Raw genomic sequence first — 26,848 nt, 5'->3', positions numbered from 1 at the left:
TGTCAGTTGGGGCTATCTGTGGCTCTGTTCCACTGATCTGTTGCTATTTTTATAGATTTTAAATGTGTTTTTACATCTGATAGGGTAAGGTCCTCTTAGTTACTTTTCTTTTTCAAATATTTTCTTGATCTGGTGCATCAGTATAGCCTTGTGGTAAAGAGCTTAGGCACCAAAACCAAATAGTAATACTCAAGGAGTTGTGCGACCTTGGGCAAGCAAATTAACATCACCAAATTTCTATTTTCTCATATGAAATGGAGTTGTTGTGAAGACTAGTTAATGTATGTAAAGTGCCACAATATTTGACACATAATAAATGTATTAGGGTTGTCTTAGGTTTTTTTTAGGTTGTAATAAACAACCCTGAAATTTCAGATGCTTACCTGAAAATAAAAATTACTTCCTGCTCATGTGACAGACCAATGTGGGTGCTGCTGGTTGAGTGGCTTCCCTGAGAAATTATCTAAGCTGTGACTAAGGGACCCAGGGTTCTTCCATCCTGTGGCTTCTTGATCCTCTTAGGTCTTTGGAGTCTTTTTTATTTAGCTGGATGAGAAAAGAGTGGTGAGGAGCACAGAAGTGCTTTAGAGACATTTTTTCCCCCTGGTCTGGAAGTGGTACTTCCTCCCACATGAAATTGACCAGAATTCAGTGATATGGACCCAACTAACTACAAGGGAAGCTGGGAAACATGGTCAAGCTGTGTACCCAGGAGTAAACCGAGCAAACACACATAGCAGTAGTCTTTGCCACAGGAAATGCTTAATAATGTTAACTGTCATATTAGGGCCTGGAATGAGGAGAGGTCTTTCTGAAGAACAGGCAATTGAGATGGATAATGAATGATGAAAAGGAGGATATCCTGGAAAGATTTAGGGGCGATCTAGAAGTGTTTCAAGCAAAAAAAACTAGCAAGTGCAGAGGCCTCAGTCAGGACTCTTTTAGAATGGGATCTTTCTTCCTTTATATATTCCTAATGGTTATTGCTAGTGTATTGTAAAGCGAACCTGTAAGACAACATCTTTATGACCTTTATTAGTAGTAACAGTTTTTTTCAGTTGACTTTTGGTTTTCTAGGCAGACAATTAGATCATCTACACATAATGGTAATTTTCTCTTATCATTTTTAATATCTATACCTTTTACTTCTGAATAGATATGAATAATAGCATCAATACTGGGGCTTTTGATTGTTTCCAATTTTGATGGAAATGCCACTAAAGTTTTAATGTTAAGTTTGAAATTTGCTATTTATGTTTCATCATGTCCTTATTTACACATTTTTTTATTTTTCTGCAAAACAGGAATGGACATGGAATTTTATCAAGTGCTCTTTTGTTTACACTCAAAGCGGTCGTGGATTTTTACCTATTTGATTGATTAATGTGATGAAATTTATTAATTGATTTCCAAATGTTGAACCATCTGAACAGTCTTAAAATTAGCCCTTTTATGGTTAGGGTGTGTTGCTAATATTGGGGTTTTGGTTTTGCATCTCTTTTCATTTGGTCTTTTTTTTTTTTGCATGTCCTATCCTTAGGTTTTGTTCTTAGGGTTATGCTACATTTGTAAAATGAATAATAAAACTCTCCATGTTATTCTCTTTTCTAAAATAATTTGGCTGTTATTGATTATAACCTATCTATACCTTAATATTTTGATAGAATTCATGTATAAAACACTTATGGGCCTGGCATATGTTTCCTTTCTTTCTAGATAAGGAAAAATTTAGTTTCTCAAGGCTTTATGTGCCAAACGGAAATTTAAATTTTAGTCTTCCACTCCAAAGCCATGTACTTTCTGTAACAGCCTGTTATTTCTGTAGCGTGATTTAATTATCCTTAACTATTATAGGGATATCTGGGAAAAGAAAAGATTCTTCTCTCATTTGATAGAACGGGGTTTACCAAAAGCTTAAGTATTCTGGCATTGAGAGGAAGTGAAACTCTTCTATATTTGTGAATTTCTCATATATGATCACCCAGCGGTTAGCTGTGCCTTCCTTCCCAACCCCCACGGCAACCTTCACTTTTAGCCTATGGGGCAGGACCAGTCAGGCTTACAGTCTCACTTGAAAATGTTCTTGGCTATGGATCTCTCTGCTGCTACCAAAAGCTGCTGTAAGTGAATGGAAGCCCATTCTTTGAGCTAATGCCTCCTCTTTCCTGAGGCCTAGAAGGGAGTGGGATAGAGCTGGTTCCCTCTTAAAACTCTTGCTTCTTTGTTTTTTTTAGATGCCACAAGACTTACACATTTAGACTGAAATAAATATAATTTTTTTTAAAGACATATTGCGAAAAGAATATTCCCCTATTTTCTGGGCTCAATCTCAGTTCTTAAAAATGACTACCATTATCATACAGAGCAACTTTTAGTCTTTTCTTGCCTTGTTCGGGGAGCCTAGCAGGAACGTAAAAGAGCCGTACCAGTTTTAATGGCTGTTCTTTTTCTCCTTGCCACCTAACAAAACTTATTCTTATGTTTCTTTCAAACACTTAATTTCAAAATCTTCTAAATTGTAAGTATATCACCAAAGAGAAAATCCAAATGTCCAATAATCATATCAAAAGGTAATTAACCTCATTAGTAACCCAGAGAATACAAATTAAAACTATAGTAAGATATCACTACATATCCAGCAAAAAACCAAATCCATTTCTGTCGAGTAGAGTCTGACTCATAGTGACCCTATAGGACAGAGTAGAACTGCCCCACAGAGCTTTCAAGGAGTGCCTGGTGGATTCAAACTGCTGACCTTTTGGATGGTAGCCATAGCACTTAACCACTATGCCACCATACCCACCAGAATGGTTAAAAAGACAATATCAAGTGTTGGTGAGGTTGTGCAGCTACTGGAACTTGTATATATTGCTGGAGGGAGTGCAAATTTGTGTGAACACTTCTGAAGACAGTTTGGCGGTAGCTATTAAAGCTAAAAATATGTGTTCCCTATTTTATGACCCAACAGTTCCACTTCTACCTATATATAGACATGTAGGCACATGTGCTCCAAGAGATACACCAGAATATTAGTAAGCCAAAACTGGAAACAACCCAATGTCCATCAACAGAAGAATGAATAAATTGTGGCAAATGCATATAATAGAATACCAAATTGTAATGAAAATGAATGAGCTTCAGCTATGTATGACAACATGGATAAATCTCAAACACTGGGGTGTGAGCTATGTTCTCTTTCTTGAGCTGGGTAGTATTGCATTATATATTTATTTTGTGCACTTTTCTGTATATTCCATAATAGAAAGGGTTTCACATATATATATATATATACACTTAGATTCCTGAATAGTATATTGAACGTAATTTTATCTTAATGATTTAAAGGCACTATAATAAGCATTGTTATTAGTAAGCTGGAATACATTTGATTTATGTGAAACTTTTCCTCCTAACATTAAATAACTCTGAACCTATGCTTTTCAAATTCTTATATCTGCTTCTAAGTATTGCACAATTCAGAAGCAGTTCTGAGTCACCTTTGGCGTGGTAGAATTATGGCTGACTTTTATAGTAGTTTGTAGTTATCTCTGTTTTCCAATGAAATATATGATGCAATGAATATGAATGTTTCACCCTTTTGAATTAGAAAGAGCTTAAAAACATGAAATGGAAGGCAAAAAATTCCTTTAGACGATTACAAGAAAAACATTAGCCAATTTTCTGATTTATTCAACATCTCACTGGGATGATGGTATAGAAGAAGGTCCTGTTCCTTCTTCTTAAAGACACCATTACGGATATGGAAACACCATTCTCCTAGAACCAGTTTAAGATGGCTTCCCAGCGATCGAGAAGTTTCCAGGAGCTGTCGGCATGGTTAAACATTGCAGACAAAGAGGATGAAGACAGCAAACAATCTTTAGACAGGAAGCAGGGTAGCCAAGGGTTAGGAAGGAGAGAATGAGTGCCGTGGGATCTGGAGTAGTGTGTGGAGAGAGAAAAAGGAATGGAAATAAGGAGCAAGTCAAGGCGTTTTTCAAGATCAGACTTGTGCATATTTAATGCAGTTAGATGGATCCAGTGGAGGAGGCAATAATTGAGTAAGCTAGGTTTTAAAGGAGTCTAGAGGTGATAAAATCAAGAAGCTAGGTGGAAGGGTTGATCTTGGGATTTTTTTTTTTTTGTGGAGGTTGATGCCAGGGAGAAGTCAGAGGAGTTGTCATCTAATGAATGTAAGCACTGAAGTGCAGGGATCTTATTCTATTTTGTTCCCTGATGTATCCCAAGTCTCTAGAACAGTATCTGGCATATAGAAGGTACTCAGAAATATACGCTGAATGAATACTTTGACATTCAATGAACCTGAATTCAAATCCCAGCTTTTCTACTTGCTTTCTGTGGGACCTTGGGCAATATCTTTACCCTGCTAAGCTTCGGCCTCATTTATCTGTAAATTGAGAATAATATTGTATGCTTACTCCGTAGGCGTATTTTGACTATTGGATTAGATAATATAAGTAAATGGTAGTATTACGTAATATATAATACTAAGCAGTGCTTAGTATTACTAATGCTTAGTACTAAATATGGTACATAGTAAGGAAACAGTAATTATATCCTTATAATGAAGTAGAATAAAATGCAATTTTACACAATTTAAAACTTGGACCACTGCTTGATATTTTCGTGAAATCACTTCACTCTTTTCCCCAACCTTCTCCAAAATGTTTTAATACAGTGGTAGAAAATTTACAATACTTGTTACGTACAAAAGATGGTACATGATGAAAGTATATTTATGGATTTAAGAAGAAATAATAGGGTCATACTGGGTTAATAAGAGAAACAAATGATGTTTGAGGATAAATCTCTAAATATTTGAGATCAACGTGATGAAGGGTATCTAGTCTCTCTAATAAAATGTCTCTTGATACTATGTCAGAAAATGTTTGTAAAATAAACCTGTAATCTAATCTTTTATAACTGTCTTATTCTTAAACTCAGTGCTTGGCAAAGTGCTTTATACCAAGCAGTTGCTCTCTAAGTAATTATTTAATTTTTATGCTTAAACAACTGTAAAGACTATATTTGCCTTACTATAAATCATAATATCTTTAAATATTTTTCTGCAGTTTTCTAGTTGTGGGGCCTTTGTTATTTTGTTACAATAACATAGAATACATGTTTTGGGAAAATTGTAAAAAACAGCTTTTATTAAAAGTTGGTTGTAAAATTAATTTTAAGTTTTAAATATTTCATTCCTTAGCCATTAGACCCAAATATGTAGCATCATCTTCTGCCATTCTCTCAAACTTAATCAGTAAGAAGGCGGCTTTAGGGAAATGGGGTTGAAAGGTAGCCACTTAGGAGAAATCTAGGCATATGTGTAGAGTACAGAAGGAAGGCACTGCCAACTTTCCAGCTAGAAAGCTCTAAAACATAAAGTTAACAGATTTTATGATGTAAGATTGATTGCATCTAAAATAATAATGGGAAAAAAACCTTCTGAGTTTTAAACTTGACTGCCCACTTGTCAGACCAACATCTACATTTGTTGCCATAGAGATTACCCGACTCTTGCTTACAGCCTTAAATCGGTATAATTGCTATTGTTACAGACATCAGAAAAACTTTGACTTAGTCTTGACTTAGTCAAGAGATAAACATCACATGACAACTCTGTCAGTGCATTTAAAATTTTAGTGCCTTGGATACAGATAAAGGCTAAGTAGTATTAATATATTATTTGTTGTTTCTCAGAAGTCAGCATCTGAAATTGTACAACTATTTAAGTCATAGCTAAAAACACTTTGACTTATCAAATGATTTCTACCCTATAGAAACTTATATTTTGGAGACACTGCCACAAACAGATAGGATACACTAATACTAGGTACAGAGAAAAATTGTTCTATCAAGGCTATATGTATTGAAAATTTACATTACTTAATTACCAAAAAAAAAAAAGAGTATAAGATAGTAATTCTGAGGGAATCAAAGTAAATGAAAAAAATTTTTTTAAGGATGAGAGAGGCTTGACTATGTTAATAGGCCCAAAGGGAGGAGTAACTGAAGGGGGTAGATATTAGAAAAGAAAGTCAGTAAGGTCCTAGAAATTGAAAGAAATGGGATCAAGGGCACAGACATAGCCTTGGAAAAGGAGAAAACAATATGGAAAAGAAATGGATGGGGTGGAAATAAAACAAAATTTGGGTTAAGAACCGAAGTCACATTGAAAGGGCCAGATAAATTAGAAGGCAAGTTGATTGCTGAGAGCAAAGCAAGGCTAAGAAAGGAAGCAGATCAGATTGGAGGCTTGAGGAAGAATGAAAAGAGGTTTAGAAAGCCTGTTCAGGGGTGTTCAACAGAATGTCAGTGTCAGGGGACTTAAAAGGAGCTTAAAGCATCACTTAAGGGCCCTGAGGTTAAAGATCGTATTTTTGTAATATCTAGTGGTGATCAACTGGGAAAAGGCAGCAAAGAAAGCAAATGCCGGGGGTTACCCATGGTGAGGCAATGAGGTATTCTGGATGGGTACTTGAATAGAGAAAACAGTATCAAGAGATTTATTGATTCAGAAAGTAGTAATTATCTGCTGTGTATTCAACAATTTTAGTAGCTTTTGTTATCTCATTTCTGGAAAAATTTCCCTAAACTATAGCTTGTCTTGATTTCTCTTTTGATTTTGGAGCCCAGTCTTCCAACTGCCTGTAGGGCATCTCTGCTTTGATGTTCCATAGCTAAACTTGAATGCTTCATCTTCCTCCCAAACTTATTTCTATACCTGATTACCCCATCTCTGTTGATGATGCTATTACCTTTCTAGTTTCCCAGGCCTGAAATCTTTAAGTCATTCTGACTTTTCCTCTCCCTTCCTTAGTGTGTCATCGAATCCTGTCACTTCCCCTGAAATAGTTCTCCTGGCTTTTCTTCCTTTCCATTGCCAAGGCAGTAATTCAGGCTCTTATCTTTCTTAGTTTGTATTTCCGCTATGCCTTCTCAACTTGTTTCCCTGCCTCCAGGCTCTACCCAATACAGTCAATCCTACATGCCAAGCCCAGATGAATCTTTATAAAACATCAGTTTTATGAGTCACTCCTTATCTTAAAATTTTTCAAGGAGCTGTGGTTGAGTCCCTAAGGAAACAAGAAGACCCTAGAGGAACTTACATTCCAGTGAGAGTGAGGGCAGTTAACATAGTCAAGAGGTAATGTTTACTTAGGGAAGGTTTCCCTGAGGAGCGACAAGAAAGCTAATGGAAGAATGCTGGAAAACATTAGGGTTTAGTGAATAGGTTGAGGAGGAAGAGATGATGCCAAGAAGATTCTAGATAGTTCAGAGGGCTAGAAGGAGAACCAGGGAAGAGAGTGTCACAGAGACCAAGGAAGAAGTTGGTGGCAAAGAGCAGAGTGAGAAAAGTGGGCTCTTCCCTGAAGAAAGTTTGTTAGATTTGGCAGTTAGGGGGTCAAAATCAAGAACTGTTTCAGTGGAGTATTAGGAGCAGAGAGGCTACAACCCATTGCCATCGAGTAGATTCCAACTCATAGCGACCCTATAGGACTGAGTAGAACTGTCCCATAGAGTTTCCAAGGAGTGCCTGGTGCATTCAAACTGCCAACCTTTTAGTTAGCAGCTGTAGCACTTAACCACTATGCCACCAAGGTTTCCAGAGAGGCTATAGGTTGAGAAGTAGAAACAAGTGCTGAGGATAAAGCCTAAGGGGTGAGATCCCAGTGGTGAAGGAAATGTTGGTATTAGATGAAGGGAAGATGATTGATGGAGCAAGATCCCTAAGGAGGTCTGAGGAGATAGAAGCTAATCAGGAAAGAAAAAAAAAAAAAGTCTTTGTCCATTATAATCATCCTCTTACTATATATATGCTAATTCTGACAGTATATGTGTTATGGTTGTTGTATAGTTAAGGTACTGGTGTATTATGAAGCAAGACATTAATTTTGCAATCTGAAGAGGAAGCAGCTAGATGAATCATTACAGAACACTTTAGAAGTAGGAGGAGCTCATAACCTCAGTTTGAAAGAGCTAAATATTTCATTAAGGTTCAAAGGTATCTTTCACTTTAACCATGAAAATCAGCTGAGGACAAAGATATTTTTAGATAGGAAACTGGACATATTCATTTTCTATTCCTGCTGTAACAAACTGCCACAAGTTTAGTGGTAGGTCAGAAGTCAACACAGATCTCACTGGGCTAAAATATAAGTGTCAGCAGGGCTGTGTTCCTTTGTAGAGGCTTTAGAGGAGACTGTTCCCTTGCTTCTTCCAGCTTCTAGAGACCACTCACATTCCTTGCTCGTGGCCCACTTCCTCCTTCTTTAATGCCAGCAATGTCACATTTTTCTGACTTTTCTTCAGTCCCATCTTTCTCTGACTGCAGTTGGGAAGTGTTCCCTGCTTTTAAGGACTCATATGATTAGGTTGGGCCCACCCAGGTAATCAAGGATAATCTCTCCATCTTGGGATCCTTAACCTTCATCACACCTATGAAGTCCTTTCTGCCATGTAAAGTAACATATTCACAGGTTCTGGGGATTAGGATGTAGACATTCTGGGGGGCCATTAGCCTGCCCACAGAGCCCTAGCGGCACAGTGGTTAAGCGGTCAGCTGCTAACTGAAAGTTCTGCTGTTCCAACCCATGAGCAGCTCAGCAGGAGAAAGATGTGGGGGGAAAGATGTGGCAGTCTGATTTCATAAAGATTTAAATCCTTGAAACCCTAGGGGGCAGTTCTACCTTGTCCTATAGGGTCGCTGTAAGTCTGAATTGACCAGACAGCAGTAGGTTTGTTATTCTGCCTACCACGCCCATTTCTGAGGTCCTTATTTTAAGAGGAAAGTTTGAAATAGGAAAAAGAAAGGTGTTTAGTTGTTTTTTTTTTTAGTTTTGGGGAATTTGGTTTTTGTACTTGAGTCAGGCAAAATGCTTATTCTGGTAGGTAAACTGGCTTTTACATACCAGTTATGTGGTGTCCCCATGCTTAGAAGTTATTGAGAAATAATTTACTGGTAGCTTGGAGTGAAGAAACCAATCTTAGTGCCTGCAGATGGTGCTAATCTATTGATGGGTAAAGGGCAGTTATCTTAGAACAAAAAATTGAGTTTTCAAAAGCTCTTCACCGCTTTTACAGTGAATCTTAGTTTCAGAGCCTTGTTCATTTTAATATTGTTTATACTGTATATACGTATATTTAAATTTATCTTTAGCTTACCAGCTAAAGATAAATTTCAGTGTGGCACAGAAGATGTGATTTTTTTTACCCAGACATTTAAACTAGAGAAAACAAGAGAATAGCATAATTCCTGGGTTCTACGTGTGATGACGGCAACAGAAAAAAGTGAGAGAACCCTAAATGTTTTATTTTATAGCAGCTTTAGCACTTTGTACCAGGGACTCTTAGGTTAGAATTTAGCAATAATATGTTCAGAACTGGATTCTGAATTTTAGTTTTCTTAATTTTGTCTCTCTATCCATAATTGCCAGGCAATCTATGGATACATAAGAAGCCATGGTGGTGCAGTGGTTAAAGCGCTCAGCTACTAACAAAAAGGCAGCTTTCTCAGGGGGAGAAGATGTGGCAGTCTGCTTCCCTAAAGATTATAGCCTTGGAAGCCCTATGGGGCAGTTCTACTCTGTCCTATAGGGTCGCTATGAGCCAGAATGGACTCCACAGCAGTGGGTTTGAATTGCAATATGGGCATTCCTCTTTTAAAGCACAGTGGCTAGTTATTGGTGTCAAATTTGCAGCATTTATATTGTTAATGGAGCCCTGGTGGTGCAGTGGTTAAAGGGCTCAGCTGCTAACCAGAAGGTTCGCAGTTCGAACCTACCATCCCTTCTGCGGGAGAAAGATAGGACAGTCTGCTTCCATAAAGATTTACACCTTGAAAACCCTATGCGGCAGTGCTACTGTGTCCTCCAGGGTCACTAGGAGTCGGAATTCACTTGACAGAAGTGGGGTTTGTATCAGTAATACCATGCTTCAACCATTTGAGCTAACTGGTAAAAAATATATGGTCCTAAGATGCTTAAATATTATAAGAAAAATCATAGAACACAGCAGTCTTCTATAATAGATTTTGAATGCCTACTGATTTCCAAGCCTTGTGGTAAATCCTTCTAAAAGATTTTTTTTAATTGGATAATGATATTTGAAATGATATCTGATAGGTTATAGCCTGAACACTAAGGGAAAATAAGAGAGGAACAGAATATATTCCAGTATTTTGTACTCCAGATTAAGATAAATAAATTAGTCAGTAAATGAGATGGCAAATATAAGTGTAACTTTTAATGTTATTTTACTACAAATAAAAATAAAACTTAAAACTAGTTTTGCAGTTGATAAGAACATGAAAAAGAACTCTGTAATTCATATCTTAAAACCTTCTAATGTTCATTATATATCTTATTTTTAAAAACAATGATAAATCCATTTGAGTGAACATAATATAATTTGTTCCATAAATCGGTACACAACTAATTGTTAAAGTAAGCAATCTAGACAGAGTTTTTTTTTAAAGATCTGTAATCCATGTTCTATTTCCAGGTTAAGATGAAAGCAGCCATCTGACTCTATTTCTCTCACTATAATCAAATTACTTTGTATTTTATACCTCCATCTAACCATTCATTCATCCAAAAAATATGTATTAAAGTCCTGTCATGAAAATGACACTATTCTAGGCCTCCTGTTAAACATTTAATATGCACATTTTTACTTTTATTTGAGGTTCTGAGCTTTTTACTTCCAACTGTAAAGTGAAAGACTATTTGTTATCAGCTGTATGTTCTGACCTGCCTCTTTACCTTCCAATCTCTGTATCTTTAAAATTTTTATTTATCTTTTTACAATGAAAAGTCTCTCTTTCATCCCTGTACCCTAGCCACCCTTTTCCCAGAGGCAACCAATGTCTCCTTTTCTTATGTATCCTTCCAGAGGCATTTTATGTATCAAAACATGTATTTATATATTACCTCTCCACATACATACTTTCTGCACTTTGCTTTTTTTTTTTTTTTTTTTAACTTCCTCATTCTTTCTTATGTCTGCATACTATTCTGGGGTATGGATATATCATAATTTATATAACTATGGACATTTCCATTAAAAAAAAAAATCCTATTGCTAACAAAGCCAAAATAACAGTCTTGCATTCAAATATATTTGTGGAATATTTTCCTAGAGATGGAATTTCTGATCTAAGGGTATGAGCATTTATAATTTTGGATAAAAATTGCCAGTTTGCCCTCTGTACAATTTGTTCCTTGTCTTACCAAGATAAAATGGTGACCTTTGCTAATCTAAAGGATGAAAAATATCTCAGTATAGTTTTAATTTGCATTTCTCTTATGAGTGAGGTGGAGAATCTTTTTATGTGTTTTAAAAGCCATTTTTATTTTATTTCTCTTGGGGAAGTTTTATTATTTACAGGAATTCTTTCTGTATTAGGGAAATTAGCCCTTTTTCAGTGAGTTGCAAATATTTTTTCCCAACTTGATATTTGCCTTTCAACTTTGCTTACGGTAGCTTTTGTCATGCAGAATTTTTTTTATTTTTATTTTATAGAATTATGGATTCTGGGCTTTGTATCATAATTAGGCATGCCCCACTCTGAGGTAATAAATATAATTCTTCCTTGGTTTCCTTTAGTACTTTTATGGTTAACAAAACTTCTTAATCATTACAAGATCTAAATTGGTTAGTATGAGATCAAGTTCCCATTTCAATTTACTTCTGAGCTAGGTTAGCAAATCAGTCCCATGGAAATATAGAATTATAGTAATAGAGCTTGGTCTCTGGAGTTGCTTCTGGGCTGTATGACCTTGGGCATGCTACTTAATTAACCTCTCTGAACCTCAGTAGCTTCATCTGTAAAATGGAAATGATAAATAGTCACTACTTTTGAGAATTGCCTGAGATGATTCATTTGAAGCCCTTAGTACAATGGTTGACAAGTTGGAAGCACTCATTAAGTGTAAACGATTACTGTAGTAATGATGATGACCATAGACTATTCTTTCAACCCTTACTAAAACCAGTTGCAATTGAGTCAATTTCAACTCATGCTGACTCCATGTGTGTCAGAATAGAAACTTTGTTCCAAATCCAATGCCTGATTTTTTAGAAGTAGATCGCCAGATCTCTCTTCCAAGACACTTCCAACCTTTTGGTTAGCAGCTGAGCACGTTAACCATTTGCACCACCCAGAGACTCCTTCTAAAACCAAAAACCCACTGCCGTCGAGTTGATTCCAATTCATAGGCACCCTGTAAGACAGAGTAGAACTGCCCCATAGGGTTTCCAAGGCCATAAATCATTACAGAAGCAGACTGCCACATCTTTCTTTCACAGAGTGCCTGGTGGGTTCAAACCACTGACCTGTTGTTAACAGCCAAGCGCTTAATCACTGTGCCACCAGGGCTCCTAGAGATTCCTACTAAAAAAATCCATAATTTGTTTTAATCGTAAGAGGTTGAACAAAAAGATGCATTCTAAATTTGCCACAGTACCTCCTTAGCATTAACAGTCCAGTGTCCTCTGACCACAATAGTTCTCAGCCTTGGCAGTACATTACAATCACCTGAATAGATTTTAAAAACACCAGTGCCTGAGACCCTACCACAGAGATTGTTTTAATTGGTCTAGAGAAGGACCCAGCGTCACTAGTTTTCAAACAACCCTCAGGTGATTCCATTGGGCAGCCAGGATGCAGAACCACTATCCTAACACTAGGTCTGTTCTTTCAGATATGAAGGAAAACATACTAATTCTAAATAACAATACAGAGAAATGTTTTATAGGTAACATGTTTTGAATTAGTTAAGAAGACGTTAAAATATAGAAAATAGGAGAGTTGAGACAGGCATCAGAGATATGTAAGGAAAGGGACTACAAAGTTAAAGATGTTTCTTAAATTTAAGACATCTTTCTCAGAAGGGCTCAGGGCAGCTAGACTCTACTTTTGCTAAGTAAGAGGTAAGGAACATGAAATGCTGTGTTAACTGAAGCATGGAAATAGGTGATAGGACTCATGTCAGCTGTTCAATTAGACAAATTTAAGATTTTTATTACCCAATTTATTTGACTACCTATCCAGTGCTTTCCCTGGGTAATTCTAAAAAATTATCATTTCTGATCATCAATAATATATCTTATCCCTATGTAGGGTTGCTCTGAGTCAGAATTGACTCGATGGCACTGGGTCAGGTTTGGTTATATGCATTTTAGCAAGGATTTGGAATGGTATTTTAGCTACTTAAAGATACAGCGGAAGCCCTGGTGGTGCAGTGGTTAAGAACTCGGCTGCTAACCAAAAGGTCAGTAGTTCATATCCACCAGCCACTCCTCAGAAACTCTATGGGGCAGTTCTACTCTGTCCTACAAGGTCACTATGAGTTGGATCAACTCGATGGCATATAGTGTGAGTAGGGAATACAAGAAAATTGGATTTTTTTAAGATATAAAGAACCTGGATCAGGAGTCAGGAGGCCTAAATTCCAGTTTAGCCCTGCTATTAACAACTGTGTGAACTTGATCAGTTACTTATCCTCAGTTTCCTTAGAGGCAAAATGAGAGAATTAGACTTCCTAAATGTTTCTTTTAGCCCTAAGTCCTGTGATGACTGTCTCACCAAATCACCTACCAGCCTTGATGTTAATCAGTTAATAGAAAACAGGAAAGTTATTCTAGCTAAAGATTTTTATACTTATGTTTCATAGCCTTTTTTGTCTCTACTTAAGACTGTGTGCCTTCTAAAAATTGAGATTTATATCCAAGCTATGTTTTAATGAAATTGGGTTAATATATACCCTGCCTAATTAGCATGCTCACATTTTCTATTTAAGCGGGGGTCACTGATGTCTTCACCCAGAGGGGTGACTTAATGAAGGGTGGGGGATGGCATCTTGACTGGCCAGGCTATGTTGCAGAAAGAACTTTCTGGGGTGCCCTTCAAATTATGCCAAGTGAGTAACTTTGTTTAGGACACACCCTGAATCCCTACATTTTCTTCTAATTCTTCCAGCTTCTCTTTTTGCATTGTTACTCATGGTCATTAGAACTTACCAATTTGTCTTTATATCATCTCTTCTTTACAAGATTGTACATTTCTTGAGGCCAGGATATATTTATACTGTGAACTAGTACAGCGTCTTGGCACATAAAAGGAGCTCAAAAATGTTTGATTAAGTGTTAAAAAATGAAATGATTTCAATTTCATTGTTTTCTCTATCTTATTTTTCTGTATTACTTTAACCTTCATAGTTCACTTTACAGTATTTAAATTTTTTTACACAAAGTCCCATTTCATGACTGTCCTTTAACTACTTTCTGAATATAACAATGAGCTTTTCACTCTCAAAAGTCATTAAGTATTAATAAAGCAAGGAGGTAATCATGATACCAAAATACAGAAATAAATACTAAATTAGGTAAGCTTTTAGCAGTGAATGTGTAGAATAACTTTAAGAGAAGTGTTGTTTGGTAATTTTGATCTATTCAATCAAGTATTATAAACACATCAAAACTAAACTTTTGAACATGTTATACTTTTCTATACATACATTATTCTGAGTTATCAATGAACAACTATATATATTTATTAAATGTTGCAAATTATTAAATAAATCCTATATATAAAACTCAGAGATTTGAGTTATGATATATTGAAATTTGAGTATGATAGTATTTTGATGGCTGTATATGATTTTAAGGAGCCCTGGTGATGCAGTGGTTATGAGCTCAGCTGCTAACCAAAAGGTCAGCAGTTTGAATCCACCAGCTGCTCCTTGGAAATCCTATGGGGTAGTTCTACTCTGTCCTATATAGACTCACTATGAGTTGGAATTGACTTGATGGGACTGGGTTTTTTGGTTTTTATATGATTTTCAATAGAATAAAATTTCCATTTTAAGTTAGTGTAAGGAAAAAAATCTGTATAAATGTAGTATTTATTAATAAAAATAAAATCAACATTATCACTTTTGATAATTTTTAACAAAATAATATAAACAATTTATCAAGTACTGATACTTAATAAATACAAGTACTTAAGTGTCCAGACAGAATTTCATGTTTTTAGCTTAACAGTTAAATTGAAATTTTGAGTTGTGAGGGTGACGATTCAATATAGGTTGAAAATTACCCATCCCTATTGTCTCCCTTTTGAGTCTGCCTTTGTGGGCTCTTAGTTTTTCACCTGGAAAATTAATACTTTCTGTGTAGAGGAATTTTAAAGCATCACTCAGTACACAACTTAGTATACTGTCACTCAGTTTAAAACACCAAATCTGTTCATAATTTTTTGAAGAGTTTAGCCAGGCTAAAGTATAAACTTACTACTGAGAGTGCTTCCAAGTCTCTGTGACTTCTATATTTGTACAGTAAGGTACATTAATATTGATTTTTAAAACACCCAGTGAATACTGTGCCTTCTACAAAATGTGTATTTTTCTAACCACTGTAAAAGCAGCCTGAACAAAATTTTAAAAATGGTAACTCTTGAGATTGAGATAGATTTCTTGCATTTTCTGCTCCAGTATACACATATGCTTAATTTAAAGGCATAAAGATTGATCTCACTTTCTCTAATTATCATTTCACAGTATTGATATGTCTCTTGTTGAATGACTTCTTCAAATTTACTATCTTTTAGACTCATTCTTACAGGTTAATTTGCAAATATGCAAATATCAAGGGCAGTAGCAAAAAATAAAACTGGTGAATATTCTGAGTTACTTCTAGTTTCAAAAATTCTTTTTGATTCAAAAGTCACATGTGCATTAAAATTGGTTTCACGAGTGAAAATTATTGATATGGGAAAGTTGCTTCAGGGGAAATTTCACTTGTAAATTCATAAATCCTTAAAATTCCGTGTGAGTTAAATTATTTTACCAAATATGGATCCTTTGCAAAATATTGTCAGCGGTATATTCTAAATATTACTTCTTAAAGTTTTTTTTTTTAAGTTTTAAGTATGTGGGCGTCCTTTAGGCACGATGACATTTTCTAAATTACCTTTTTTGTCTTTTCTCTGGTATTTAAGTCTGAATTGCCCTCTCTAAGTATTAAAGAGAACGGCTGTCGAGAGGTATTTTCAAGATGGATGTTTACACAAGCAAAATATTTTCTAGCGATACGAATTCTAATTTTGAAGAAGAAAGTATCAAATTATTTTTTCCTATTCCTCATTTCTCTTCCCATCTTTAAAATACAAGTAAAATCGTCACTCGAGCTCTTCTCCCATCTTATAGCCACGCGTTGCCGCGAGACTTGAGGGCTTTACTTTGTTAGCCTTGTGTTTATGAAACCCCAGCGCTTTCCCTAGATCTTTTGGCTGATAATCTCAAACATGGAGGATGCTTCTGATTCTTCACAAGGGGTTGCTCCATTAATTAATAGTGTAGCTCTCCCAGGCTCTCCGCCGTCTCTTCCTGTATCAGTGACAGGCTGTAAAAGTCATCGAGTAGCCAATAAAAAGGTAGAAGCGAGAAGTGAAAAGCTCCTCCCAACAGCTCTTCCTCCTTCAGAGCCGAAAGTAGATCAGAAACTTCCCAGGAGCTCCGAGAGGCGGGGAAGTGGCGGTGGGACGCGGTCCCCCACGCGGAGCCGGGCAGTGGCAGCGGGAGGAGCGGGGGCCGGGGGCGCAGCGGGGGCGCCGAGAAGCGACCCCCCGGGCAGACGGAGCCCCCCTGCGCTCCCTTTGTAGTTGAGAAGGTGGAGAAGTGGCAGTCAGCGTGCTCGCAGGTGAGGGGCTCCCTGCGGTCGCTCGGGAGCCGGCCGGCGCCGTCAGGGAAGCGCAGGCGAGCGGGGGAACAAAGCGGAGCGGGGCTGGGGGCGGCCCGCGGCGAGCGCCCTCGCGGCGTCGGGCCGGCCAGCTGAGCGCCGAACACGTTGTGAGCCCGGCGGCGGCGGCGGCGGCGGCGGGCTGGGAGCCGGCGCTGGGGGAGGGGGCTGCCGCCGCTCGCCCAGCGCCCGCCCGCCCGCTGCGGGGCGTCCGACCCCATTGTGAGCCGGCCGCCGGGCGTGCGGAGGTGGGGCGGGCTCGGAGGGCTGAGGCGGTGGCGGCTCGGCTCGCTCCGTGCCCTGGCAGCGGCAGGAGCGGAGTCGGCTCCGGTGGCGGCCGCGCCGCGTCAGTCACACAAAAGGCGGCCGACCTGCCCCCGGCGCACGGACCAGCCCACGCCGCTGCCGAGCGCTCCCCACCTTAGCGGCTTTCCTTTCCCTCCAATTTTGATAGGGAAGCCGGGCCGACGCGGGCGGCCGAGGGTCCGGGCGAGCCCGCGGACGGACAGGAGATGCCGCTGCTACACCGAAAGCCGTTTGTGAGACAGAAGCCGCCCCCGGACCTCCGGCCCGACGAGGAAGTTTTCTACTGTAAAGTCACCAACGAGATCTTCCGCCACTACGAGTAAGGGCCGGGCTGGGCGCGGAGGGTGTGAGGGGTGGGGACGCCGGCCGCAGCACCCCCGGCGCCTTCAGTTCTCCTCTTCCTCCCCAGCGACCTTTTGTCTCTCGTTTTCTAGCCCTGGGCTTCTGGCGGGGCGATTTGAAAGTGACGGGTGGCCGCAGGCCCGCGTTTGTCTGTCCCCAGAGCTCGACCGAGAGACAGCGGAGCGGGGTGGGGGGGCCGGTTGGCTGCGGCGCGTGGGGGGGGAGGGGCGGACGGGCTGCGCGGAGGGGGCTGGGGTCGCCGGCCGGCCGCGGGGAGCGCTCCGAGTCGCGGCTGCCTCCCGCCCGCTGGGCGGCAGGACGGCGGAAAGCCCCCGCCTCGCCCTCCCCGCCGCGGCCACACGCGCACTCCGAGGCTAGTTCCGGGATCCCCGCCCGGCGGCCGAGGGGATCCCCGCTCGGGCCGGCGGCGCGGGGCGGCCGTCCCCCGGCCCGGGAAGGGAATCCCTGCCCCCGGGGGCAGGAAACGGCCGGGCTGGGCTCCGTCCGCTCGCTCTGGAGCGGGGTCTGACGTTGGCACTGCCAGGGGCGGGGAGCGGAGCGGAGCGGAGACTGGGGGAAGCAGAGGGCTTCCCGGCCGGCCCGGGCTCGGGGTCCGGAACTCTGAAGCCTCGCTTGGCGGCCTCCGGTCCGGCGCGGCTAGGCCTCGGAGTGTGCGACGCGAGCCGCGCGCACTGTCACCGCCTCTTCTTGGTGACTAACTCCCGGCCCCGGGGAACTCGGCGTCTCCGCCCCCGGGAGACCGGGTGAGGAAGAAGTCGGGGCCGGGCGAAGAGGAGAGCAAGGGGGAGAGAGCACGGCCCTGGGCGACCCTCGTTTTCACTTTCAAGTAGCCGGGAGGGCGGCGGTGGGCGTTGGGGGAGGGGGTTAGGACAAGTTCAACTCCAGCCTCAGCCAGGCGCCGCTTTATCCCCCGGCGCATGTGGGCCGCCTGACATGTGCCACTCGCTATTGTTTTGATAACCCGGAGCTGCCGCTTGCACAGTTTCAACCCCTACATTTCTAGTCTCTTGTCTGGTGTATCCCAAGAGCTCCCCGTGTCCTGTGACACGGAGCAATGTGCGTTGTAGCGATCTGTGTTTAAACAAGATCTAAAAGTGGGAACCTGAATTGATAAGTCACTGAAACTGTCTGGCTCTCCCCCTTCCCCCGTCCTTTTTTTTTTTTAAGCTTTATTCTCTCCCTTCAGGAGGAATCCCTTTGTGGCTTAGAAACCAAGTGTTATAGCAACCAAATAAATGGTATGTAGGAGGTACCTTTTCTTAGTGGGGGCTTGACCGAGGGAGGGCTTTCGGCGGCAACTGCACCTGTCTGCAAAATGAGTATTGAGGTTAGAAAAGTCAGTTCCTTTGAGCATTTAAGTAACCCTTCTTTTTCTTTAGCTCCACAGAAAAATGAGTTACAAATAAACATGCTACATTAAATTGTTGTTCTAGGGAAGTTATTTCAGCAGACAGTACTTTTAAAGAGGAGTACACGTCTCACTTTGCTCCTGTACAGACTTGTTTTGTTACTCAAATAGATTTCACTCTTGTAACTAAGTGAATTTGGATTAGGTAACTTGACAAGGATGATGTCTTTTTTTTTTTTTTTTAGTTTTAAGTTAAAATCTTAGTAATTGTCTTAGTTATCTAATGCGCTATAACAGAAATACCACAAATGGGTGGCTTTAGCAAATAGAAATTTATATTCTCATAATTTAGGAGACTAGAAGTCCAAATCCAGAGTGTCAGCTCTAGAGGAAGGATTTTTTTTTTTTTTTCCTGTAGGCTTTGGGGGAAGATCCTTGTCTCTTAGCTTCTGCTCCTGGGCCATCTTCATGTGACTTGGCATCTTTCCCCTGTCTCTGCTTCTCTAGCTTGCTTATTTAATCTCTTTTGTATCTCAAAAGAGATGGATTTAAAACACATCCTGTACTAATACTGCTTCATTAACATAAAGATAACTCATTTCAAGTGGGATTATAATCACAGGCATAGAAGTTAGGATCCTCAACACGTTTTGGGGAGGATACAATTCAGTTCATAACAGTAATAATCTTAAATTTATAAAAAATGGCATCCAAGAGTACCAGCAAAATAGAAAATGGACTTAGGTTTCAAACTTTTTTTTCTTTGGTAGAAGCAAGCTTAGCTCTTCAAGAGACTCTCCTTCCTTTTGAGGGGACTTTTTGAATTAAACACTTTTCGTATACTTTGATCCTTATATCTGAAATGCTGAAATAAAGGAAGAGAGCTTCGGTAGTCCAAATCTACCTACCTACCTTCCATTAATATTAGGGAACTGTGTCCTTTGTAGTCTTATGACATTTTAAAATTTAAAAATATTTTTTTTTTCCCCTGTGCTGAAATATTTGGGTATTGGGAAATTACAAGCAGTTTCGGAGAGATGATTGGGTTTGGGAGCAAAGATATTTAATAAGTTAACCCTGAACAAAGCAGTGCTGTTGGTATTCTTAGGTATTGATCTTTATGACTTGGCATAATTGGAAGAAGACTGCCTTTTAATCATGTTTAGTGGTCTATAGTATACTGGTAATTTGACCCTTGGCATGAGTCTGAAGAAAATACGGACACCTGTTTTCAGCCATTCCTTAAATCACCATTTGGTTTATGTGAATTGAAGATTATTTTTTATGTGTATTATTTGAAAGTTTTTCTCTTGTATTTGTATGAAGACCACTCTACTTACTTATTTGCTCAGGTTTTTGATTTCTTGAATATAAATTAATCCATCTCAAAGACGTTTTCTACACCTCTTTGTTCTTTCTCAACACAATGCAAAGTAACTTTTGCCTCTAACATTGTATACCTGGTTAGCAGAGGCTGCTAGTGACCTTTTAATTGCTAAATAGTGTTCTGTCTCTATCTTACTTGAAATTATAGCCCACTTCCTCCTCCTCCTTTTAAGCAAGGATGATCACTCCCTCTATTGTATCTAGTGTAACCTCTGCTATCACTGTACTGTATGTAATGCAGTGTATTTGTTGCCTCATATTTTCTTCTCTTCAAGACCCTGAATTCTCTGAGACAGGAACTTTGATCAGGATGGGTCCTTAATGATTATGCAGTACAACTCCTTTGTTTTGTTTCTTTGAACTGCATGTGCCTTAACTAATTGCTGACTTTTGTTTGACCTGCTTTCATAAATAGTCATTAAAAATAGCACATTAACTATAGGCAAATGCATATTCCAAAGTGCACAATTTAGTCTCTTAAATAAGGTAAAAATTGTGTAATTTTGGTTAGCTGACAGCAATTTATTTATTTATTTTTTTGTATTTTTGGTTGTGAGTCCTTATAAAGTGGGTCAGGTCTGAATACCAGAAATTCTAGATTTGTGGGAAAGGAACATGATTTATTGTATTACCCAGTGACAATCTAAGTGAAATAGCTGTTCTATTTTTAGCCATTTAGACCCTTAGAATTAGAATACATTTCCCACCTTTGAGTGAGTCCAACCTTCTGTCCAAAATGTAGGAAGCTCTTACACAGTATCACTAATTGGGAGTCCAATTTACGTTTCAACTTGACTTTCCAGTGAAAGGGGTCTGCTGAGTCGTGGCACCTCATCTTCATTGTTCATCCTTGGAAACAATCTACCACTAAGCAGTTGAGATTGTTATGTTTGGGTCATCCTGATGGGATTTTGGATGTTCACTGATAATCTCTGTGCCGTTAATTGATTTTATCCATGAAAACCATCCTAACAACTTGTAGAAATACCTTGTTTCTTGCCACCCCCCCCCCCACCCCAGCACTACCTATAGTATTGGTTCAAAGTCTTTTTCCTGGAATTTCTGTCTTTTGCCGCCCTTAAGGGCTGCCCAGAGAAAATTATCCAGAGATGTTAAGATAGTTACTTTGCCTCTCCCTACCCCCGCTTCCCAGTGCCAAACTTTAAACAGTCTCAAGTCTTTTATGTTTTATCTGTTCCTGTTTCTCCAACATACTGGTTATTCTCCTGTATATTCTCAAATGACCTCTTTGCGCATAAATGGTACTTGAACAGTTAGAGCTGATACTGTTTATTGAATGCGTATATAGTATGTCAGGCATTTGCTTAGAATTACCTCGTTTAATTTTCACATTAACTATTCATGGAACGTATTATCCCCATTTTACTGAAGGGGAACTGAGTTCAGAGATGTTATGCAACTTATACAAAGTCACATTCTAAAAGTGGTAAAGCCGAGTATTCAGACAATTCACTTTCCCCTTCCCATTTGTGTGTGTGCTTTCTCTGTTCAGATACGTGTAAAAATAAACGCTGATTTCCCAATGAGAGTACATTTGTTTATTCTTGACTGTATTCCATTAATGTCAAAAATGTATTCCACAGACTTTTTTTCCCCACTTTTTGAGTGCTATAATGTATGGAAGGAGCCTGAGTGGCGGTGTGATTAAGCATTTGGCTGCTAACCAAAATGTCAGCAGTTCGAACCCACCAGCTTCTCTGTGGGAGAAAGATGTGGGAAGTCTACTTCTGTAAAGATTATAGCCTTGGAAATCCTATGGGGCAGTTCTACTCTGTTCTGTAGGGTCACTGTGAGTTGGAATTGACTCGATGGCAGTGGGTTTGTTTGGTTTTTATGCTGTGTGGTATGAGAGTGTTCATAGGTGCTGAGATAAATTGTACTTCTATTGTGAAAGAGAGAGTAGAGGAATATATATTTACAACACCAGTGGCACAGATCACATAAGTGTTATGGAGCCAGTATAATGGGAGCATAGAAAGTAGAGCCGATAAATGTTTTCTGAGAAGATGGGAAAGCCCTCAAATAGGTAATATGAGTTGGGTCCTGTAAGGCAGCACTCACAACACACAGAATGGGGAAGAAGGGCATTCTAGGCAGAGAATGCTCTAAATAATATATTATCGGCAGAGAAAACTATCTAAAAAGTCATAGAAGTATGAATTTACCTAAAATTTGACTTTCACATCTACTCTTGTTAGGATGGAGCCCTGGTGGTACAGTGGTTAAGAACTCAGTTGCAAACCAAATCCACCAGCCGCTCCTTGGGAACCCTATGGGTCAGTTCTGCTCTGTCCTGTAGGGGCACTATGAGTCAGAACCAACGGGTTTGGTTTTTATTGTTAGGGTAGGACTTTTCCATCCAGTACCAGTACAATTTTTCACCTTTATTGATTTTTACCTAAGGTTTTAGTATCTAAAATATTTTAAACTTTTTATGGCTATTTCTCAGCATTATGCTATCTGCATATTTTATTAGCCTGGCTTGTAGGTCATCATCTAAGTCTGTTTAAGACATCACTAAATAAAGTGCAATGTAATACTTCATTAAAGTGTTTTTTACTAAACTTTACTAAACTTTGCATGTTTTGTTAGTTAAACTTTTCCCTGACCATCTGTGAACAAATGTAACGAATGCAGTTTCATCTAGCTGTTGTTTCTGTATATAATTCTCTGTTCTGTAAGCCTGTCAGTGAAAAAAATTGCTAGAAAAACTCATGCTGCCTTCTAGCAATTACTACTTTTATGAGTTTTAAGCCATACTTTCTGTCTCTTGCATATGATAAGCTAAACCAGGAATTAATGATAGTTTTTTAATTAGGACTGCATATCTTAGTTATACGGTAAAACCTGCAAATGCCGGAAACTGTGTAAGACAGAAACCTGTCAGAGAAAGAAAACTTGAATATTTTCCACTAAAATGAGCGACAGATAAGTGGTAACACTGCATCCTGTCACAGGCAGAAAACTTCCGAGACTGGGAAAAACAAGGCAGTCCAGTTGAGTTCCGGCTCTCACAGGTTTCACTGTAGTAATTATTTTATCAGCAGGGGAATCTGCTGTGTGTCCCTTAGATCTTTTCTGCAGTGTTGTGCTGAATTTTTCTTATAGTTTTGGCCTTTTAAGTAGAGTGCATTTTGCATTTATCTTTTCTGAATTGTATTTGATTCCTGATTTCTGACTTTTATGTCACTTCATTCTTAATCTTATTCTACTAGATTTTTGGTTTCCCAAATACCCAGTAAGTTAACAACCAGAGAGTTGGTTTATATTAGAAAAGTACGCTGCTTGGTAACTCAGAAGCCGTTTTCCCTTAAGAAATAATGGTACAGAGCAGGGGTGGGCAAAGTTTTTCTGTAAAGGGCCGGATAATAAATACTTTAGGCTTTGCAGGCTTAAAATTGGGTAGTGTCTCTGTTACACCTACCCAGTTGCAGACCTAGTGAGAAAGCAGCCATAGATAATACCTAAATGAATGGGTGTGGCTGTGTTCCAATAAAACTATTTACAAAAACAGGTGGAGGGCTGGATCAGGCCTCCAGAAGCCTGGTACAGTACTATGCCCACCTCTCTGGTAAAGAAGATTGTTGAAGGAATGCAGTCATAAATAGGGAACATAATAATATATACTAGTTTAAATTTATATTCAGATTTTGCTGACAATTGTAAAATATGCTTCTTGTAAAAGTTACGTTTTATATTCTGTTTTTTTTTTTTAATTATGCTTTAGCTGAAAGTTTACAGCATGAATTAGTTTCTCATTCAAAAATTTATACACACAGTATTTTTTTGGCATTGGTTGCAATCCCCGCAATGTGTCAGCACTCTCTCCTTTTTCCTTTCCACCCCGGGTTCCCCGTGTCCATTCGTCCAGTTTTCTTGTCCCTTCCTGCCTTCTCATCTTTGTTTTTGGACAGGTGTTGCCCGTTTGGTCTCATACACTTGATTGAACTAAGAAGCATTTTCCTCAGGTTGTTTTATAGGCCTGTCCAATCTTTGGATGGAAGGTGGACTTGGGGAGTGCTTCAGTTCTGAGTTAGCAGGCTGACATTTTATATTCTTGTAATGTAGAATTCGAAAAGGCACGTGTCTCCTAGAGTTTAGTATTAACAAAAGTCTACACATTTGAATGTGTATGATGAATGGGTGAAGTGAAAGTAGAATTCAGCTCAGAAGCAGAAGGTGAAGGTATGTAATGTTAAAGACTGTGCGGGTGCGGTGCTGGTAGGGGGTAAATAGGAAGAAATGGCCCTGGGGCTTTTCTCCCCCTTGTTTTGAAGAACTTGCTTTGAAACTGCTACTGTGGTAGTGTGCCCTGCCTCCCTCTTGAGGGTAGATATTTGTGCAAGGAGAGGCTATACTGTAACAACTGCAGGCTTTGCAGAGCAGATAGAAAAAGCACAAACACTTGGCAGGACAGTGGAAACCTGGGGTATAGAAAGGCAGTTGTGTATCGCTGGTTATTGACTGTCCTTTTTTTTATGCCTGATAACAAGCAGTTTGGTGGAGGCGCTTGGCACTTGTGCCACTGCCCCCCTTGATATTTTGTACAATGTTAACAAATCTAAATAATGCTTTTTGCAGCCCACCTTTTACACTGAGTTCCCCCCCACTTCCCTGTCACCGTGGCATTTACCATGGCCTACCAAATACCCCAGGTACCACTTAGCTGTTATGGCTAGAGCTGTGCTGTCCAATACAGCAGTCATTAATGGACTATGGTAAGCACTTGAAATGTGGCTAAGTAAGATGTGCTGTAAAGGTAAAATATACATTGGATTTTGTAGACTTAGTACAAAAAAAAAAACTCAATGAGTTTTTTTATGTTGATTATATACTGAAATGAAATTATTTTGGGATATATTGGGTTAAACAATAAATAAAATTTCATGAATATATTCTTTTTAATTTTTTAAATATAACTACTAGAAAATTTAAAATTATATAAATATGGCTCATATTCAGAGCCCTGATGACCCAAGTGGTTAAGCTCTCAGTGGCTATTGCTAATCAAAAGATCAGTGGTTTGAACCCACCAGCTGCACTCCAGGGAGAAATATGTAGCAGTTCTACTTTGTCCTGTAGGGTTGCTGAGTCCGAATCAACTCCATGGCAGTGGGTTGTGGCCTGTGTTCTATTTGTTACCGCTGGTTGAACGCAGCGCGGTGGAGTTTATTCCGACTCCTAGTGACCAAGTAGAACTGCCCCATCAGGTCTGCAAGACTTTAAATCTTTATGAAAGCAGACTGCCACATCTTTCTCCTATGGAGCGGCTGGTGGGTTCACAACTGAGCGCTTTAACCACTGCACCAGCAGGGCTTCTGACTACCGCTGGTTTAGAGACTAATGTGTAAGATACCTAGATTTGAAGTATATTTTTCTTAAACAATGTCAAGTATAGTTTAAACTATTAGAAGTATACTTCTGATTATGTGATATGTGTTGGTTTAGGAAGCTAAATCTGAGAGGTTAGTTTGTTTCTATAGGAAAAAAGTTTAATATTGTACTTTAAAAACTTTTTAAATCTTTCACAATCCATTCATTTATTCTGTACTGTTGGTAAATCTATTGGGTATTTTTGTTGCCTTTCGCTAATAAATTACTTATCTGACGTAGATTTTCTTAAACCAGAATACCTTTACCTTTTCTCTCTGCATTCCTTTTTTCAACTGTACTTTTTCTTTAAGGCCTCATGTTCTAGTATTTTCTGACATTTTATGCCGTCCTCTTTTTTCCTTCCCCCTATAGGATATATGCCTCTGACTTATAATCACTTTGTATTTTAATGATATACATCCATTTTCTCCTCTGTTGAGAGATACATACTTCAAAAGGATTTTCTTTGTACTGAATTAGAGTCATATAACTCGACGGCACTTGGTTGTTTAACTTGATGTATACGTGTTATCTCTAAATCTCATTTACGTTAAGATATTAGTTTCTCTCCATAGATTTTATTTCATTTTTGCTGTTTTGTTCTACAGACACATGTATACACAAACCAATCTTAATGGAATTGCCACAAATTTTCTTTGGAGATCACAAAACTGTAGGAATAATGTATGCAAATACGTTAGACAGGAAGTAAATGTATAGCGATTTTAATGCTATATCATGGGAGAAGAAAAAAGGAGGATTTCAGAAAGGAAAGTTTAGAGAATAAGAACTGTTAACTCTTTTGGTTACGCATAATTATAGAAAATTTGAACAGTACACCAAAGACTAGAGGAGGAAGGAAGAAAATTTACCCGTATCTTAATACTTACAGGCAACCATTGTTAACCTATTTGTATGCCTCGCTTTTTCTATTTTAAAAATATTTTTATTGTAAAATAATACATAAATACATGTTAATTAAAAAAATGGAAACAATACTAGAAATACTTAGAATAAGAAAAAAGTTTCCTTCTTTCCCTATCCCCCCTTTATCTCCATAGAGAACTTCTATTTAGAGTATGTTTGTAACTGTGTATGGAATTGTGTTATTCGGTGATTTGAGTCTTTTCTACTCACTGTGATTTGGAAATCTTTGCATATTGTATATCTCTTGAATTTTAACACAAGTGGGAACATACTATACATACTATATCAGTAAGTTTTTTACTTTCAGACCATATAAACAACAACAAAAAAAAAACCCTGTTGCCATCGAGTTGATTCTGACTC

General features: G+C 39.0%; 1 protein-coding gene across 2 annotated transcripts in view; it reads left to right on the top strand.

Annotated features, from left to right (window-relative positions):
• Positions 1-16,470: 16,470 nt before the first annotated feature.
• BAZ1A (bromodomain adjacent to zinc finger domain 1A) overlaps positions 16,471-26,848 on the top strand; it is an 88,665-nt gene continuing 78,287 nt past the window's right edge. The window contains exons 1-2 of one of the 2 annotated variants that reach the window (XM_049898596.1): positions 16,471-16,722; positions 17,216-17,386. In XM_049898596.1, the coding sequence (XP_049754553.1) occupies positions 17,274-17,386 (113 nt within the window). In that variant the 5' untranslated portion in view covers positions 16,471-16,722; positions 17,216-17,273. Of the gene's footprint in view, positions 16,723-17,215; positions 17,387-26,848 lie in introns of those variants that run through there. The other variant, XM_049898595.1, reaches the window with a different exon arrangement.

This window comes from Elephas maximus, chromosome 10 (assembly GCF_024166365.1).
Source record: "Elephas maximus indicus isolate mEleMax1 chromosome 10, mEleMax1 primary haplotype, whole genome shotgun sequence".
Taxonomy (NCBI): Eukaryota; Metazoa; Chordata; class Mammalia; order Proboscidea; family Elephantidae; genus Elephas; species Elephas maximus.
Note: the sequence above shows the minus strand (reverse complement) of the source record. Positions and strands in the feature narration are given on the sequence as shown.